At 46.0% G+C, this 18,938-nt stretch overlaps 1 protein-coding gene and 1 long non-coding RNA gene across 9 annotated transcripts in view; both read right to left on the minus strand.

The window, feature by feature from the left end:
• ASAP2 (ArfGAP with SH3 domain, ankyrin repeat and PH domain 2) overlaps positions 1-18,938 on the minus strand; it is a 173,475-nt gene that overhangs the window by 84,726 nt on the left and 69,811 nt on the right. For all 8 annotated transcript variants that reach the window (XM_077844175.1, XM_077844174.1, XM_077844170.1 and 5 more), the window contains exon 3: positions 7,038-7,183. In XM_077844175.1, coding sequence (XP_077700301.1) covers positions 7,038-7,183 — 146 coding nt within the window. The remainder of the gene's footprint in view (positions 1-7,037; positions 7,184-18,938) is intronic.
• LOC144281288 (uncharacterized) lies at positions 3,183-7,018 on the minus strand. The gene is made up of 3 exons (XR_013349826.1): positions 4,898-7,018; positions 4,295-4,406; positions 3,183-3,382 (listed from the first exon to the last, which is right to left on the minus strand). It is a non-coding gene; the product is annotated as an uncharacterized LOC144281288 (long non-coding RNA).

The raw sequence follows: 18,938 nt of genomic DNA on the forward strand, positions 1-18,938 counted from the left end.
GCATAGTGCGGCACCAAGGTTGAGAACCACCATTCAGCAGGTGCAGTGCGGGGTTGTGATTTTTATTCTGATGAGTTCCAGGTGATGCCAGTGCTGCTGCTGCTGTCCAGGGACTACACTGTGAGAACCTCTGCTTTAGATCAATACTTCTCAAACCCTATGTGCCTACTCATCTCCTGGGGAATCTTATGAAAATGAAGATTCTGGTTCAGTAGGTATAGGGGAGAAGGGCCTGGGAGTCTGCATCTCTAAGATGCCCCACGTGATTCCACTTGAATGCAAGACTGGGGCTTCTAGGGGCATGGGTGAAACAACATCTAAATGCTCTGTGAACTGAATCTGGGATAGGCAAGCATTGACATGGTTTACTGAGTTTTAGATTTTAAGGAATGACTAATAGGTGAAAATTCCCAAAGAAAGGGGAGTATAGGTCACCTGGGTGGCTCAGTGGTTAAGTGTCTGCCTTTGGCTCAGGTCATGATCCTGGGGTACCTGGGATTGAATTCCCCATCGGGCTTCCCACAGGGAACCATGCATCTCCCTCTGCCTATGTCTCTGCCTCTCTCTGTGTGTCACTCATGAATAAATAAACCAAATCTTTAAGAAAAAAAAAGAAAAAAAGGGGAGTGCACATGAAGAAACTAGGACCTTGAATTTATCAACTCACTGTCGCCTCCCCACAGAGGGGCAGGGGCCAGACTCCTGGTCAAGCACCTCACTAACAGGAGGAGACACCAGAAGCACTGCTGACAGTTTGCAGACCCCCTTCTGTAGCATCAACCTCTTCCAGCCACCAGCTCCATCCCTTTGTCACTTTCTCCTTTCCTTATCAACCTCCCCTAGAGCAGCAAACACCTGCTGTTTCCGCCTTGTGCTACTGCAACTTGTCCTCTGCTTTTACACACTCAGGAGAAAGGTTCCTGTGGCCTCCTGATCTCCGAGGCCACTCATCAGGGCTCCTCCTCCTGCTCGTTTGCTGCTAGGTCCAGCTGACTCCCTTCTGCCTTCACTCACATCTTCTACTCCCATCTGTCCACAGGTTATCTCACAGATTTCACAAAAGCTTTTTTTTTTTTTAAGTTCAAAGTTCCCTATAACATGGTGGCTGTCCCTTAAATAGCCAACTACTTGAGGAAACGCAGGATGGTGGGAAAGAACAAAGAGAAACCTTGTTTTAAGTTCACTAATGCTCTCAAATGATTATTCTGTAACAGTGCATCCTCCATCTGACAAGTCATTACAGATATGTGCAAGGCATGTGTTCATAAACCTTGCCATCATGCTCATTTGCAGATGGCCCTGGGGACACCTTGTGAAGCCCCACAAGACTCCCTGGACCCACCTCCACCCCAGGACCCAGGGACCCAAGGTGGGGTCACACCCCCAGGGCTTTGTGGCATTTGCACAGTGGCCATCGGAGCACACATTGCTTCTAACAAAAGCGTCTGTGTGTCCCCGGCCAGATGGCAGTGCTCATTGCCTAGACAGCGCCAGAGCGGGCCCTCACCCAGCGGGCCATCATCACTCCTCCCCCACCCAGTTAAGCTCTCCTCCCTCTCGAGGCCTTGTTCCCACCCTGAGCTTCTCCCACTTTCTCTCACTTCTACAGGTCAGTGGTAGCACTGCCATTCCAAAAAAGAAAAGAAACAGAATCAAAGTACATTTACACATATCAGGTGTCTGTGCTACAAACAAGACAGAGACTCTGACATTTTTACTGCTTTTGTTCTTCTGGTCAAGCTAAGGATGTGCTTTCATTTGAGAGCATAGGGAGCAGCTTGAAAGTCTAAGAGAATTTCCAACTGCATATGAGGCCAGTTAAGAAGTCAGTGCCAAGGTTTCTAGGCATCCAAAGTAACAGTCAGTAGGCCTGCCCACAGACTCCATCGCCCTACAGCTCTAGCTCTCCAGCCCTTCATACTCAAAGCTTAGAGATTTTTACTGTGCATACAAGCCTAGGAGCCAAGTCATCCTGAGTGTCAGCTCCCAGCACTGTGGAACAAGAAACAGTGGGGGCAGATACCACAGCAGTCAGAAACCAGTGATCAGCAGGGCAAAGAGCGTCAGGATACTAAAGTGTTGGAAATGGAAAGTAGGTGGTCTGGCATCAATCTCAGGGCAGAAATCCCCATATACCAAAGGAGATATGATACAGTGGGGGAGGGGTTCCTTCAATTTCAGTGTAGTTCATTTACACCCAGAAAAACGGTAAGTCTTCCTCCCAAAAAGAGGAAATTTTGGTCCCCCTGAGTTTAAGACATTTTAATATATAATCATTTTCAATAAATGAAGTTGAACGAGAAGAAGTATGTGGGGCATGTGGGTGCCTACTTGTTAAGAGTCTGCCTTCAGCTCAGGGCATGATCTCAGGGTCCTGGGATAAAGCCCTGGTAAGCTCCTTGCTTAGTGGGGAGTTTGTTTCTCCCTTTCCCCCTGTTCATGTTCTCTCTCACTCAAATGAATAAATTTAAAAATCTTAAAGAGAGAGAGAGAGAGTAAAGTTTGAGGGTGAAGACCCCTGGCAGGAAGCTCTCCATACTTTAAGCAATGAGATATTCTCTGTTTATCTACAAAATGAGCTCACAGTGACCGGAACATGGAGGATATGACAGAAGAACCTGGCTGGGCTACTACCCACACAGCAGGATGGGACACCTTTCCTCCAGGCTCTGCCCACCTCACATGAACGAGGCCACAGGCTACCACATACCCACAACAGAACCTCACCAGTGCTTTACTCTGCTGCTAGAATATCTTGTATCGCCAATCATTTGTGTAAAATAAATTCATGACTCAAGTGCATGATGGTTGGTAGAACTTTCAAATTCCTCTTTCGATGCAAGTGAAGTGAGATTTCCTCAGCCGCAGGGCCACCCCCAGATCTCACATCGGAACTCCATCCTTTCCTGGGCATCTGTGGGCCCTGCTTCCACTTGGGGCAGCCCTGCAGACAGGGAGCACAAATATCACCTCCAATTCTCCGGAACCAGAGACACAGGGCTGTGTATCTGGGAGTGACCTTTCAGCAATATGTCCTCTAATGCAGCCATTTGTTAAAAAGCTACCTCTTAGCACAGAAGTGGTCCCTGGAAAATCTTTCCAGGATTCTCACATCCATCTGGTAAGAGGAAAAGAACTTAAGAAACTGGGCTGACTTTATAACCAGTTTAATTTCACACATGTTACATTTCTGGAGATGTCTTGTTTTTCCCTTTATCCTGCATAACTGCAGAGAAAATTCATAGGCTCTCTGAAGGTGAGAATCTCACCCATTAGTAACAAAATCTCACTTTATATTAAGTTGGCCTTTCTCTGGAGATGTTCCAAAGGCTTTCTAAACATCCACTCACGCCACAAAGCAGGTAGGTGGTAATTCTTCTTTCTGGACAAGGGGAGAATTGACAATCTTAGCCACCCAAAACGGAAATGTTTTGAAGTGCCTGAGAGAAAGTAAAAGCAAGGCTTTAAAAATAAGAGATAGGATAGATGTGACCAAAAATAGGACTAAGAATGGTATACAAAATACCAAAAAAGGAGAATTCTCCTGTAATCAGCTCACTCTCAGCAACAGCTCCTTAGAGGCGGCTACTCGGTGGTCTGGTGGCTGGGCAGCTGTGCCACCAACACTGGCCCAGAAAAGTAGGCCTGGTAAATCTAATTTTGGCACAAAAAAGAGATTTTCCCCCTCACTCTGATCTTTGCCAGAGGCAGGGTCAACAGCCCTAACTCCATAAAGCAAAAGCTGAAACCAAAGGAAGGCCCACAGACTCAAAGCTACTACTGCCAGGATTTCAGTCAATGTCTTGTCGTGACACCAGGATGTCACCCATGTGCTGGGTTGCAATTTTCAAAGAACCCCCCATCCCCCACCTGCTGCTTTCCTCTTGCTGAGCAGGCCTGGTTTTCCCACCATGAGGGAAACCGAGGCCCCGCTGCTGCCTCGTGGTCACTGCAGCTCAGCGTGGCCTGTGTTTCTTTTTACGCTTTCCCCACGTTGCCATCTCTCCTGTTCAGCCTTTCTCCTTCCAGAAGAGAAACCTTAATTTCTTTAAATGCTACAGTGGACACAGTATGGATCCAGAGTTCTGAGAGCTGGATTTGAATCACAACTCTGTTGCTCACTCAGTACGGACCTGGTGAATCACTTATCAAGTATGTGCCCCCATCAGATGAAGGTAACTTGAGATGTCCTGCATAGTGGTCAGGAGGACTGAAAAAGTGTCCCCTCACGCCTCACCCGGGGCCTAGTGCACTACGGGTGCTCAGCAACGATGGCCACCGATGGCTCACTCACCGCGGCAAGGCAGGTAGCTACTGGGCCTTGGTGGGATTCCCGAAGTGCTCAAAGTGGCAATGCCATGGGGTGGTAGGCAAAGCAGCAGTCACAAGGTCCAGACCCGCCCTGACTTCAGTTGTGCAGAAAATCAAGAAAAGAAGGGGGGGTTCTGTTTAACTGTTTAGTTGCTCCTGCTGATAACCAGGTACAAGCTGGCTTACTGGGGATCCACTGTGTGGAGTACTAGAGGGGGCCTTTCTACACATGCAGGCACATGGGCCCATGTCCCAAGGGCAAGCTCTTTAAAAACCCCAGAGCCTCCTCAATTATATAATCTATGAAGCAAGGAGAATGCAGACTCCCTCCGGGGGTGATTGTAGAGATTAAGTAAATTCAGATGTGTACAACAGTGGGCTCCAGTCTATACACACAACCAGGTGTGGCACTATTACCTCCATTTCAGAGCTGAGAAAAGCTAGATCTGGGGAGGAGTTGAAGATAAGAGTAGCTGCCTGTGGGTGGCGGGCGGCGGGGAGGCCCCTGCCTGGGGCCCTGCCTGCTATTCCCTTTGCCACCCTCCCGGGATCCCTCCTGCTGCATCCTGTTTCAGGACTGACTCACGCATTCAGATGACTCACACGTCTTGCTTGTTCTTGGCTTCCCTCTTCATCTTGCTCAAGCACATCCTTTAGGAGTTTCAGAGAAATGATGCATGGGAGCTAAACTTTTTGAGCCTTGAATGTCTGAAAATCTCTCTAATTCTACTCTCAGGCTTGGCTGGTTAGAATTCCAGGTTGGAATTCTGTTCCTCAGGATTTCAGGGGCCTGGCTTCATGCCTTCAAGTTTCCAGGGTTATTGCTGAGATGTCCAGTACAGCCAATTCTCAGTCTGCCCTGTGCTTTCTGAAAGGGCAAAGACTGTTCGCGATTTCACATGGAGATGCCTGGGGCCTTTCCTCTCCCTGCTCTGGGCTCTGACCAGCCTTCACTTGGGAGACACGAGTGGCTGGTGTCAGGGACCGTCCTGAACTCACAACACCCTCCTGGCCTCTGCTCCCTCTGAAGCACCTGTCCACCGAATGATGGGACTTGAGGATTAATCCTCATCCATTTTATCTATTTTCCACTCTTGTTTTGCTTTGTTTTTGACCTATTTTCTGAGGAATTTCTATTCCAATCTCGTCACTGGATTTTGCTTTGATATTGTCTTATTACATTAATTGCCTCTCCTATTTCTTTAACCCTAAACTGCATCCCTACTCCTTTCCTCCGATACAATGTCTACTCCGATCTCTCTGAAGAATTACATGTAGATTCCTTCAAGTTTTCTTCTGTTCTGTGCCTCTGAGTCCTTCCCTCTGCTGATTTTGGTCTCTTTCACCCTGGAGGCTGCTCATTCATACTTAGGAGACAAGAGCCCAAAGCCCGGAAGGGGCTGACCCATGGAGGGCCTGGAAGAGTGGGCTGCACACTGACAAGGTCCCAAGAAGATCCCCACAGGTCTTCCCTGGGGTCATTCAGTTTTTCCAGTTCAAACAAAATATTCTAATCCGACTCAGTGGTGAGAACCTACTAAGTGTGTCTGCCAGAGTCCAGGGAGCAGGGTGACGGGGAAGGGGGGGGCGGTTAGGGCTCCCCAGTCACGGCACTCACTGCCAGCCTGTTCGGAGCAGGAAAAAATGGGTGACAAACTTTATAAAAGCCCCAAGAGACTGCAAATGAGCCTGAGTAAAAAACTTCAGCACAATAATAGCAACTGAAATCTTTTATGAGTGGAGACAGGGAGAGAGACCCAGAGCCTTAAGGATCTGGTTCTTTCCCTTCCCCGTTATTAACTTATACACAATGTTCCCTTCTTTCTGCCCCGCCAAGGCCAGACATACAAACCCGCCATCACCACCATTTGAAGAACGATGAGCTACTTTTTCACTTGTTATTTGCTTGCTGACAGGAGAAATGAGAATGGCGCTGCTGTTTGCGACCTTAACCTGCTCTGGTCACCCATGACCTTTAGAAGCTGGGAGAGAAAAACAGGAAAGGGACGCTGGGGCCATCCCAGTGTACATGGCCCTTGTGGAAGAAGCCAGGCACAGCAGGGTCATGAACACCCTCTCAGGCTGCCCACTTGTTCAGAATTCTGTTCCCACAATGAGGAAGGCACAGAGCTGCCAAGCTCAAGAAAGAAGCCCATTCACCCACGTTACCCAGCACCTACCGCAGGCAAGAAGTACCAGCTCCGTGTTCCCACTTGCTTAAAGAGTGACTTTTTTTAGGCTCTGCCTTTGGGAGCATAAAAGGCCTTTAAATATTCATGGCAATTTCTGTGCTTTGATTATAGGTTACCTTGGTGTGTAAGACAGGCCTGGAACATATTTATTAAATATTGTAAGTTTAACTGCCTACCATAATTACCAGAAACAGATGATTCTACATAGTTTAGAAACTTAAAAATTGAAGTCAGAGGCCCTTAAGAAGATGAATGCATTTATTTGCTTTGTCTCACAGCTGTGCACATTTAAAATGTTGACTTGAATTTAAAAAGCCATGTTACCGTAAAAAATCATAATTCTAAAATTTATTCCAAAGTGACCTAATGGTTATAGAAAATATAATTCCTTTAGGTACCGCATAAGCTTTGAAATTTATTCGCAGTTTATCCAGACACACCCTCTCTATCCTCTACTGAGCTACCTTTCTAGCTAAAGGAACTGCAAGCACTTCACACGCAACCCAACAGCTGCATGTGCGCAATGACACTCACCAGGTTTTTGAAAAGTGCTGTCAGCTCCTTGGTAAACACTGAGAACTTCAGGAATGCACTTCCTAAATCCGGGTCATCTCTGCACACACAGTTGCCACCAAACTTCTCCAGAGCCTGGGTGTACTGCTCTTCATTTTCCACGTGAGCTGCAACAGCAATGTGAGATGCACTGTTAATATAGCAACCTCTCCATCCCCCCATCCTTACCCACTCCTGGTTGTGAGTAAAACCGAACATGTTACCAGAATAAAAATCTGAAAAAAGTCCAGTTGCACCAGGAACAGAAATCATTGTGCAATCCTGAAAACGTCCCGTTGCATTGGCAATGGACCCCAAAGAACAAGCATGACAACCGGGATGGAAAGAGCCTCGCACAAGCCCCATGGCCTCCAGTGCATCAGATGAGGCTCCACGGGTACCTCCCCCAATGCCTTCCACATCCACTAGGACTCCTCTGCAGCCTACGTGATGCCAGGAGTCACCAGTCCAGCCAACAGACAGCCTTCTCCTAGAAACTCAGCAAGAGGAGCCTGCTCCTCCCTAGTGAGGTTCACAGCCCTAACCTGGAGCCACATGTCACAGCTCTCCTTTCCACAAAGAGCTGTGGACCTCGGAGCACAGGCTAGGGCCACGAAGGTCACTTGAGTGGCTCTGAGCTGTGCTCAGACACATCCTCTGCTCAGGTTCCCTGCCATCCCGGACTCCTGTACATCCCACAGATGTTTCCTTCCTCCAGGAAGCCTTCCATGACTCTGCCCTATGCCCCTGGTATCTGGCTTTGGCACTTTCCTGTCTTTGCTCTTAGCATGGACATTGAAATTGTCTGGTAATGTATTTCTCGATGTTAGAAGTGTTTAGAGGACAGGGACTAAGTTTTACTTGTCTTTGCACCTAAAATACAAGATACATGTTGTCTAAATAACAACAAAAAGTGAACCCTTGTCATCTCTCTGAGGGCATTTTACTATCACTATGCCTTAAAACAGCACCTTTAACGCATGAAAACCTGGATTCTGGGTCTCCAGCTTAGTGGTTCCCAACCCCTGATGGACATCAAATCATACATGGATCTCACCAGGCTGTGGAAGCCACCATCCTGCCTCAGATCTCCGATTCAGAAACCCGGGGTGGGGTGGGGGAACACTGGTAATTCTAGTAAATTAATGTGGTTAACTATAATCCCCTCTCTTCTGGGTCAGACTTTTTTTTTTTTTTTTAAAGATTTGATAATCTTTTTTTTTTTAATTTTTTTAAAAATTTTTTATTTATGATAGTCACAGAGAGAGAGAGAGGCAAAGACACAGGCAGAGGGAGAAGCAGGCTCCATGCACCAGGAGGCCGACGCGGGACTCGATCCCGGGTCTCCAGGATCCAGCCCTGGGCCAAAGGCAGGCGCCAAACTGCTGCGCCACCCAGGGATCCCGACATTTTTAAATGAATCCAGCCAGTCTGTGATAAAACAACTCTAGTTTGCATCAGGCACCTGATTTCCACGTTTTCCTCATTTCAACTAGAAACGTAACACAACTACTTTGCAGGCACAACAGAGCACAGAGATGTGCTATGTCAACTTGCATGCGAACACCACCAAATTCCTACTTAGGTAAATAAAACCACTGTCAAAAAACAAACAAACAAACAAAAAAAACCACTGTCAGCCAATCCAGTTCCTGGGCCCGATAACCCAGGCAAACAAGGGGAACATGTGTTTGTGATGGGCACCCCGTGACCCTGAGCCAGATCCCTCCAATCTGTGAATGGTGTGGCAGCCTGTCTCACCAGGGAGGTACTCTGGCCTAGACCTCCGGGGGTGGCCTGAGGGGATGCCCACATGGGTCTGACAAACACAAGAGAAAATTAATTTCACTGTCCGAGCCCTTTTCCTTGTTTTTTTTTCCTTTGACATTTCAGAAAAGGACCTGAGAGCTGTGGCTAAATTAAATGAATTTCCGAGACCCTGCTCTGCAAACAAGACAGATACACACACAGGCCCTGAAGGATGCGTGCCAGAATGGGAAAAGCTCTAGTCTATGCTTTCCAGGAAGTATGTGACTTTGGTGAGTAAATGACCAAATGTCTGAGCCACGTGGAAGTCAGAGACCCGCCGTGAGCTACTCACAAGGTTATGGTAAGAATTAAACAACAGCACAGATGGGAGTTAACAGCAGCATGGATGTCATTTCTATGAAGCATGGACATAGGCTTTTTCTACACCTCACACCAACTTTACAAGATACACACATTATTTCTCATCGTGGTGAAAAGAAATCAGGGCTCAAAGAGACCAGAAAACTTGTCCTGGGACACAGGCCAGCATGTGCATCTCACCCCAAGGCCCACTGTTCTGCTCTGTACTGGTGTTTGTCCCACTAACAAAAACAGCTCACCTCGCCAAAACCAGGTGCACAAGTTTTAGATTTCTAAAACTCCATTTCAGAGCTGGGTCAGGTATGCCTCCTAGTTCACGCCAGCTAGAATTCTAGCACACAGGGTTAACAGTGAAGGGCAGTCCCTCTCCAACTACATGCTCTTTTATAACTATTTCAAAGCTGGTGGTTAAGATGTGGGTAATTCTGGTGTGGCTCTGGGAGTGACAGTCACAGCAGACATCTGGTGCTGAGTTCACACCACCGGGTGAGAGAAATAGGAATGCAGAGGCCTAAGTCGCCTTGGGAGTCACATGGTGCTTCCCCCTCCCCCCCAAAAAGTGCACGTACCATCACCTGAAGGGTAGCAGGAGGGAATTCCCTTTCAGTTAATGCCTGTCAGGTGGCCTGTAAGCCTTTATTCAAACTTAACTTGGTAACATCATGAGGTCTTAATATTATCATCCCTATTGTCTTCTGAATAAATTCAGTGGAATTCAGAGTGGTTACAGGATTTGCTCAAGATCACACAGGTGGTAAGACATGGGGCAGGGGTCAAATCCACCCTCTGTTCACTCTGCAGGCTGCCTCCTAGCCGGTGGTCACCTTGGGAAAGAGGAACCTGTCTTGTCTTCAGTGGTAGTCAGCGAACCTGACCCAGAGGAGAAACAGCAAGACTCCACACTCCAGCATCAAGTAGGAACAAACTTCCCATCATCCCTCCTCCTGGGCTTTTCAACAGACTACCTGCTGCTATAGGTTATGGTTTTAAAAATTCTTTTCCATACAAATCATTGAAATAACGTGTTGATTCCTACACCCCAGTCATGATCGACAACGTTTTGGGCTCATCATCAACTCCATGACCTCTTATATTTATATTTAAAATGTCCTGGTCCACTGCAGTCTTTACTTTCTGATGCTCAGGCTGTTTCAACTTGGGTCAGTGGAAACCTCTTCATGCTGATCTAGTCAGGGTTTCTTCCTGCAAACAAATCTGTTAGCTTCTTGATAAAGACCACAGTGCTGTAACTCTCCGTATCTTCCTGAAACACCCAGCATGGTGTCCACTGTAAGAACAGTAAACCTTCCATAACTTATACATTCACTGATTGACCCACTGCTCCAGATTGCCCAAGGTTTGAGATTTTCCTACTAGAGAACAGAAAGTAATTGAGTGCCTTTATTTTTTTCTTTTGCCAGAAACAAACTTAAAATAGGAACCTGAAATAAATAGCTTGGGAATAAATCTTCTGGAAAGAACCCAAACTGGTCTATCAGCTTTTATTTACAAAATTGTTGAAAGCTGTTTTTCTAAAAAGAGCTCTCTTGCCTCCCCCGTTGTTCAAATATATCTTAAACTTGGGTTCTCATTAATGATTCAGATCCAAAAGTCTCTGATGTGGGAAGGATTTAGGAAAATGAGAATCCAAGTCCCTGAGACCACGGTAGGACAAGAAAGACCCTGTTTCTGTTCAGTTCTAACCCTGCAGACCTTCCACTTCCCACACCTCACCGCCCGAAGTCACACTTCCCACCAATCCAATCGGAGGAATGCAAAGAGAGATTCGCACTGACAAATCCATTAGGAAGCCAGAAAGCTGGCTAAATTCTGAATTTAGAAGAACTGGTTTTATCATGTACTCTTTAGTTTGCTTGATTCAGTTATTTATTTATTTATTTATTTATTTAAACTTGCTATCAAGGAGAAGGCCCAGTGAGTATAGTTCAAGCAAACACAGTTGGACCCAGGAAGGACAAAGGACAGACCCTTTACTCCCACACAGGGAAGAAGCGAGCCATGGACGCAGCACCTGCCAAAAGTGGTCCCACAGCCAATTCATCTTCAAGCAAGCTTCACTTCCACCTCAGATATTTCATTCATCACTTCCAACTCTGCAAAGGGGAGGACCACATGCTGGGGTGGGACACAGACTAGTGTGCTCATGGTCACTGACATCTAGGGAAAGACACACTAACCCACGCCACTGATGGCCTACAATGTGCCAGGTGCTGAGGATTCAGAGATGCCAAGAAGGGGACATGTGAAATGGGGCTCCAAGATCAGGTTGGAATTTCCAGAGAAGGAACAGGAAGCAGCGTGGAGCCCCATGTGGTCAGAGGCTGTGAATGCTTTCATGGGTGAAAAGCCCCTGCCTACATGCAGCTCTCTAAACCATCACAGGGCAGCACGGGCCCCATGGGCCATCCTCCTCACAGCCATCCATACCCACCGCTGGGTCTTTTCAGTTGCAATGGGAAATGATCCAGATTCCTCTCTTTACAGACAGGAAACCAAAGCTCAGAGAGGGTGCCGACATGCTCAAGTTCATATGGCAGGTTTGCAGCAGAGCTGGAATGAGAACTCTGGTCTCCTGACACCCAGCCCTCCAACATTCTTCACACAGCCACTACTCTGCGCTCTGGGCTAACGTAATTATCCAGTCTCCCAGCCAAACATGTGCACTGGTGACCCACACACCACAGGCTACAACCGGAGAGATGGGAGTAGGTAGGTCACCTTGACTAGGACTGTCTAAGCACCTGCTCCTGGCTGGACCACCGGCCTCTCAGGGGTCGGCTGAGGCAAAGCTCTGCTGACACCACACATACCAACCACCCACACAGACAGCTCTGCCAAGAGTGCGTTTAAGAAGAGACGGATGTTCTCTACAGTAGAGGCTTTACAAAGATACCCCTGAGATAGCATGGTGATTACTATTTGACTGTGTGCCACAAGTCTAATGTCAGGATAATCTGCACAAGTGAACATCAAGGAGACCATCTCCACTCACACTGGCGGCCCTATACATCACCTGGTTTTGCATCTAAACTGGAGAGCAGGGGCTCCTGGGAGAACAACGCTTCAAGTCAAAGCTAATCCCTGTTTCCAATAGGATCTGTGCCCTGTGATCTTCTGTCCCGTGGGAGAAAACCATTTTTAGAGCTTTATTTCCAGAATCATCCCAGATGAAAACCTTTCAGTTCACCATCTGCTAATCTGTATCAAACATCTAAAACATTTTTGCCATCCAATAATCCTACTTCTGGAAATGCATTCTAAGGATATAATCTAGGTGATCAGAGATGTGTGTGCAAAATAATTTGTGAAGAGTGAAAACTGAGTGTATCAAGTGCCAACAGTGTGGAAATGGGTGAATATCTATCTCTACAAAATGGAATATTCAGCAGACTTTTGAAATCATGGAGTAGGAATACGTTCAGGACAGAACTCAAGTTTCAGGGGGAAAAAAGGCAGGATACAAAACCACATATTTAGTCTCAACTTTATAAGAAGTTAAAATGTAGAGAAGAGGCTGAGGAAAATCCATCAAAATGCTAAGTGGTGGTAAAAATAGCAAGCACTCCAACAGCGTAGCTGGTGTATGCCAGGTACCAGCCCGCGTCTATGCAGCCCTGTATCCTCTCCCAGTGGGCATCCTTCTGGTGCAGGAGCAGCTAGCCCGGGGGGCACAGCTCTGACTGGCCAGGCCTTGACCACTATCCCGCAGGGCTGCAGGCCAGGAACACACCTGTCCCACAGGGAGTGGGACCCGCCTGCAGCCATGACTTTGTGCTACTGCTTTTCTGAATTTTCTAAAATAAGCTCATATCATCTTTATAATCAGAAAACAACATAAAGGATAAATAAAAATAAATTGAAGTGTCAGCTATTCTGGCTGGATAATTTTGGCTCTCTGTGCCTGCTGAGGATATTACAATCTGTCTTTCTCCACCGAAGCCTCTCCTGGGCAAGGTGACATGATAGAGACAGCCTTTGGAACCTGAGTACTTACCTGCATCATCTCTGAAAAGACACAGGCACCTACAAATCGAAATGGGTTTGATGAGAAACCTATTTTATAATCCCTGGGCTCACACTCAGGACAAGAGGAAGCATGGTCTCTCCCTTGGGAGTTTCTCCAACATACGGGGCTCTTTCCTATTTTCAAAAGTCAGTCCTTTAACCCTTTCCTGGGGCATCCCCTTTGACCTCATGGAAACCACCAGGTTTTTTTTTTTTTTTCTTTTTTGAAGATTTTATTAATTTATTCATGAGAGACACACATTGAGAGGCAGAGACACAGGCAGAGGGAGAAGCAGGCTCCCTGCGGGGAGCCCAATGTGGGACTCGATCCCGGGACCCTGGGATCACTCCCTGATCCAAAGGCAGATGCTCTACCACTGAGCCACCCTGGCGTCCAGGAAACCACCCATCCTTGTGGAGATGCTCATGGATGTATCCCATCTGGTGATATCTAGCACAGGAAGCTAGCAATGAAGTTATTAATTAAGGTCAAGGTGTGGGCTGGCTACTGAAACATGAACACTTTTGTCTGAGATCACCTCATTCTCTTTGATCCTGCCCTCTATTACTAACAACACAGTGACAGCTGGAAGTCTGTGTGATGAACTCCACACAGGCCCATTGCCTCCATATATGCCCCCCCCACCCCCACCCCACCCCCTGGCTCACAAAAGTACGTTCGGGAGGAAAAGGAGGGAGTGAAGATCAGAGACTACTAGATGAGGTCTTTTTTTATGCTGTCCTTTTTGTCACTTTAGATTATAGGCTCAGAGTACAGAAAACCTATCAACATTCACTTGTGTGTACTCATTCTCTATTTCCCGAATACCCACTATCAGGCAAGAACATTATTCCTGGCTACCAAAGGGTAAAAATCTAACCACGTTGAGAGCCTTTTCCACAACAAGCACTAATGAACACAAGAATTCATGAAGCAGAGCCCCCGCCTCAAGCAGCAAAGCTTCTGTGTGAGAAAAAGTCATATGCCAGTCAATTCGGTGCAGAGATGACAGCTGCAAAGAAAATGACACTGGGGACTCAGGGGTGGGGAGGCAGGGGTAGACCAGGTGTGGCCAGAGCATGGGGAGCAGCCAGTGGGAGCCAGATGAAGGACTGCAATCCCAGGTGACAGAGGGCCCCTAAAAGGCCACAGAGTGACATGATAAGACTTCCATTTAAGGAAGCCAGATTTGGAGGGGACAAAGATGATAAAGCCTGGTAACTGCGAGTGCACAATTGAGCAAGAACAATAAATGTGCACGAACAGTGCTCCACGATACACGTTACGGGAGGCAGAACTGAAGCTTGATAGGAGGAAGAGAGTACATTTTCTGGGGCTGGTGATGGAAAAGGCTTCTCGGAGGAGGTAAAGCTTATAGGACTTTCGTCCTTCAGAATCTGGTCCAGGAGATTCAAGCTGAGCAGCCAGCAGCTTGACTCAGCCCAGATTCTCCTTAACCAAAGAGCTACTTCCCATCCTAGGGCTGCTCTATGGCCGAATCGGAGAAGGAGGCAGAGGCTCCAGCTGAAGGGCTGGCAAGGCTCTCCTTTAGCCTGGAATCCCCAGGTTAAAAGCATGGAAAGTGGGGCAGTAAATCAACATGTGCTAACTGCGGACTATTGGCTCGTAGAAACTTAATGTCCAACTACACAGATGCCCTCTGTTGGCGCAGGAGCTTGCCCGACCGCACCAGAGACTGCATTGTCACTGCCACTTGCCTTCAGTCTTTCTCCCCTTTATTTTTGCCTCCTCCTCCCTAAGGATAAAATTTCCATTACTTACAGATGCTCACCAGACTTCCCCCTGCCCCACTTCTTTGAGAGCACAGCGGACCAAGAGAAAAGACCATGGGAGTCTTCATGCCCCGGGACAAGCAGCCTCAAAAAATCACTGGTCTCCAAGCCTCATGTAACAGCTGCTAGTCAGGCAGGAAAGATTTTAGAGACATACACATATACCACCATATGCATACACACACGTACACGCACACACAACCTTTCACCTCTACAACTCTGGGAAATTTTATAGATGAGGAAGGAGGTTCGGATACTCTTTGAATAATGTAGTCAATGTTTTACAGTAAATAAGGCAGAGTCAACTCTGATGGTATCACATCTGTAAAACATGGGGGGTTTAGCTAGATCACTGGTTCTTTAATTTTTTTTCTTTATCACAGCACCAATAAAAATCAGAAGAATGTTTCAGATTACCTCTCCAGGAAAAAGTACCTTTACATAATTTCCTATACAATTTTTGGGATGCACAGACCCCTTAAGCCTGTCTGCAGACTCTACATACCAGGTGAAAAAACCCTAGCCTAGATGAGCTTAAAAGTTCCCCACCCAATAAATATGACGACCCTAAGTACAATTCATGTTAATACCTGGGACTCTATGTCACAAATTTGAGTGTTCCTTCCAATTAGCTACCCTTTCACAATTAATATGTTGATCACTGCTGACAGGATTCCACAAGTTACTCATCTAAATTCCAATTATTATTCTTAACCAGCAGGAAGGAGACCACAAGCATCTCAGAGGCTTGTAAGTGGAAGACATCTCAAGGTCTCAGAGTCCATGACCCCACCACACCCTACAACTTCTGTAGAGAAGGGGGCACCACACCTCTACTGAAACCCTTCCAAAGGCCAGCTCACTTCTCTCTCATGTTTGAGTCAAAGCCTGCTCCCATCAAACTACCCTCCAGAGAGGAACAGATGGTATGCCTCACTTCCTCATCCTAGAGAATGCCTTTAGATATGCCCTCCCTAGCTAAGAAGTCCTGGGTCTTTCCAATGTCCTCCTACAATGAGGTTTTTAGCTCTAAGATTTTGAGGTCCCTCTTAAAATGTTGCTCTTATGGAGCATCTGGATGGCTCAATGGTTGAGCGTCTGCCTTCAGCTCAGGTCATGATCCCAGGGTCCTGGGATAGAGTCCCGCATCAGGCTCCCTGCAGGGAGCCTGCTTCTCTACATCTCTGCCTCTCTCTGTGTGTCTCACATGAATAAATCAAAAAAAATTTTTTTTAAATGTTGCTTATAACTCAATAGTGGGGTAACCACCTTTTTTTTTTTTTTTTCTTAAAAAAACATACTTCCCCTAAGTCACCTGATTCACCTTTGAGCTTCTCACATACTGGTTCATACTGAAGTTGTGATCAATCAAAACCACCTGGACTTTTTCCAAAAAGGATCACCATGGCTCAGCTAGGTGATATCCAGGACAGCCCCACAGCCTTACTGCTTGGTCCTTCTTTGCTGTGTGGACCCTCATTCACACCCGGTGCCTTGTGCACTAGGAATTGTGCTGCCATGGACAAAAGCAGAGATAGAAAGGCAAGTCTGGCTGTGAATCTCTAGTTCCTAGCTCGACAACCCTGGGCAATGACCTCTCTGTGCCTCACTGACCTCATCTGTGAATGGAGGTGCTGATAGTACCTAACCCACAGAGTTATTGTGAGGATTATACTTATGTAAACTAGTTATCTAGCACAGTGCTTGCCGTACAAGAAGTACTTCATAGGTGTCAGATTTTTATTACTGTTATTATGCCTCCAGTCTCACATTATGAACATCAATACAGAAGCACTTTCTTTTATCATTTATCATGATCTACTTCTTTTGATCACAGACACAGCAATATATATTTTGTATCTTGAGTTTTTAGTCTGAAAATGTCATCATAAGCATTTTTGTTTCATGTTGCTACATAACCATAATTCCATCAAGTAGTATATCCTAATTTAGTTATAGGAGGCTTTCAAGTTTTCTCTGTGAGGAAGCACTGGGACAATGCAATGAGCATCTTTGTGCATCTTCCCACATAAAGAATTTTATTTCTCTTGACATGAACCATCAAACCACTTTTTAAAAATTCCATGTCCTGGTTTTCAATGTACCAGCAAAGTAGTAGAATACCAGTTGCATCCTATTCATGCCAATCACAGGGGATTATTTGATTTAGTTCTTTTTCTCATGTAACAGATAGAAAATCAGGCCAGATATAGTACCTTCTTCATGCACAATGGAATGTCACTTCCTAAGCTACTGCACAGATTTCTTTCAAACTGTTCTATCCTAATTATGTATCTATAATATAAAAAATTCTCTGTATTCTCTGTATTAATTTAATAGCTATATCTAATTAGCATTGCAAATAAAGGGAGAAAAACACACAAAATTACTAAATTCTCATTTTCTTCCATAAGGGGAAGATGGTAAGGGCTTACAGGAAAATTAGCATTTCTTTCTTTATACTTCTCATTTCAAGGATGTGACAATTACTCTAGGACATTCAGCTCCAGAGAAAAGAAGATATCCCTCTCTCAGTGAGAAGAGCTGCACCAAATCTTTAAGATACAGTAATTCTAGAGAAGTGAAAATGAAAGTCTTCCGTTACTTCCTTTTTGATAAAGATGAGTTTTTCCACCCACTGATATGTCAAACAGCTAAAAAATGTCAGCTTCGACTTCTGGGAGGGCGGGGGCGCAGGGAGAGAGAGAGTATCTTTGGGCTGAGACAGAGCTTGGGATATTTTAGACTAATAAAAGTTTCAAAACAAATATAAACTGTATGTTTTTAAGACATCAGATAGCAGCTTATTATAAGCGAAAAAAATTATTGTAGACACCGTCTCTCCACAAACCATTATAATGACGGCTTCTGCAAACCTGCATTAAGATGTTCTAGAAAACACACCTAGATGGACTGTCATCTTCTTTGAAAAATGAGAGCAAATGTAATATACTTGCTATTGTGTAAGAAAACTATTGTTTTGTATCTGTGGGGACACACATGATACCCTTTTGGCTTCAGCCAATGTTTCAAGTTACACGTGTGTGTGTACACATGTGCTGTGTGGAATAGTATTCTCACAGGCCAGCAGCAGCTGCAGTGTCACTTGGGAATTTCCTGAACCTACTGAACCAGAAACTCTATAAAGATGGAGGTGCTCAGCACCCTGTGTTTTAATAAGACCTCCAGGGGATTCTGGGCACTCTGACATTTTAGAACCACTACCCTCATGCAGAGGTTGGCAAACTTTTTCCTAAAAAGCCAGAGAATAGGGATCCCTGGATGGCGCAGCGGTTTGGCGCCTGCCTTTGGCCCAGGGCGCGATCCTGGAGACCCGGGATCGAATCCACATTGGGCTCCCAGTGCATGGAGCCTGCTTCTCCCTCTGCCTGTGTCTCTGCCTCTCTCTCTCTGTGACTATCATAAATAAATAAATAAATAAATAAATAAATACCTTAAAAAAATTTAAAAATAAAAAAAAAGCCAGAGAATAATCTAATTTTTTAAGATGTTATTTATTTATTTAAATTTTATTTATTCATTCAGGAGAAACCCAGAGAGAGGCAGACACACAGGCAGAGGGAGAAGCAGGCTCGCTGTGGGGAGCCTGATGTGGGACTCGATCCCAGGACCCCGGGATCATGCCCTGAGCCGAAGGCAGGCACTCAACCGCTGAGCCGCCCAGGGGTCCCAGAGGGTAAATATTAAAGGCTCTGCAGGCCAAGAGGCAGTATTGAGGTTACTGTGTAGGTACCTGGTAATATGGTAAAAAACCAGCCGTAGCTCACAGGCTGTAAAAACACAGCTGGTAGCTCTAAGGCACCGCAAATCCCCCTTCTACATAAATCTATATAAATCCTCACATAGCAGCAGAGAGGAGTCAGCCACAAGTGCACCAATTACACCTAAAGTTTTATGTTTCTCTCTTCGACA

Source organism: Canis aureus, chromosome 12, assembly GCF_053574225.1.
Source record: "Canis aureus isolate CA01 chromosome 12, VMU_Caureus_v.1.0, whole genome shotgun sequence".
In the NCBI taxonomy this organism is placed as follows: Eukaryota; Metazoa; Chordata; class Mammalia; order Carnivora; family Canidae; genus Canis; species Canis aureus.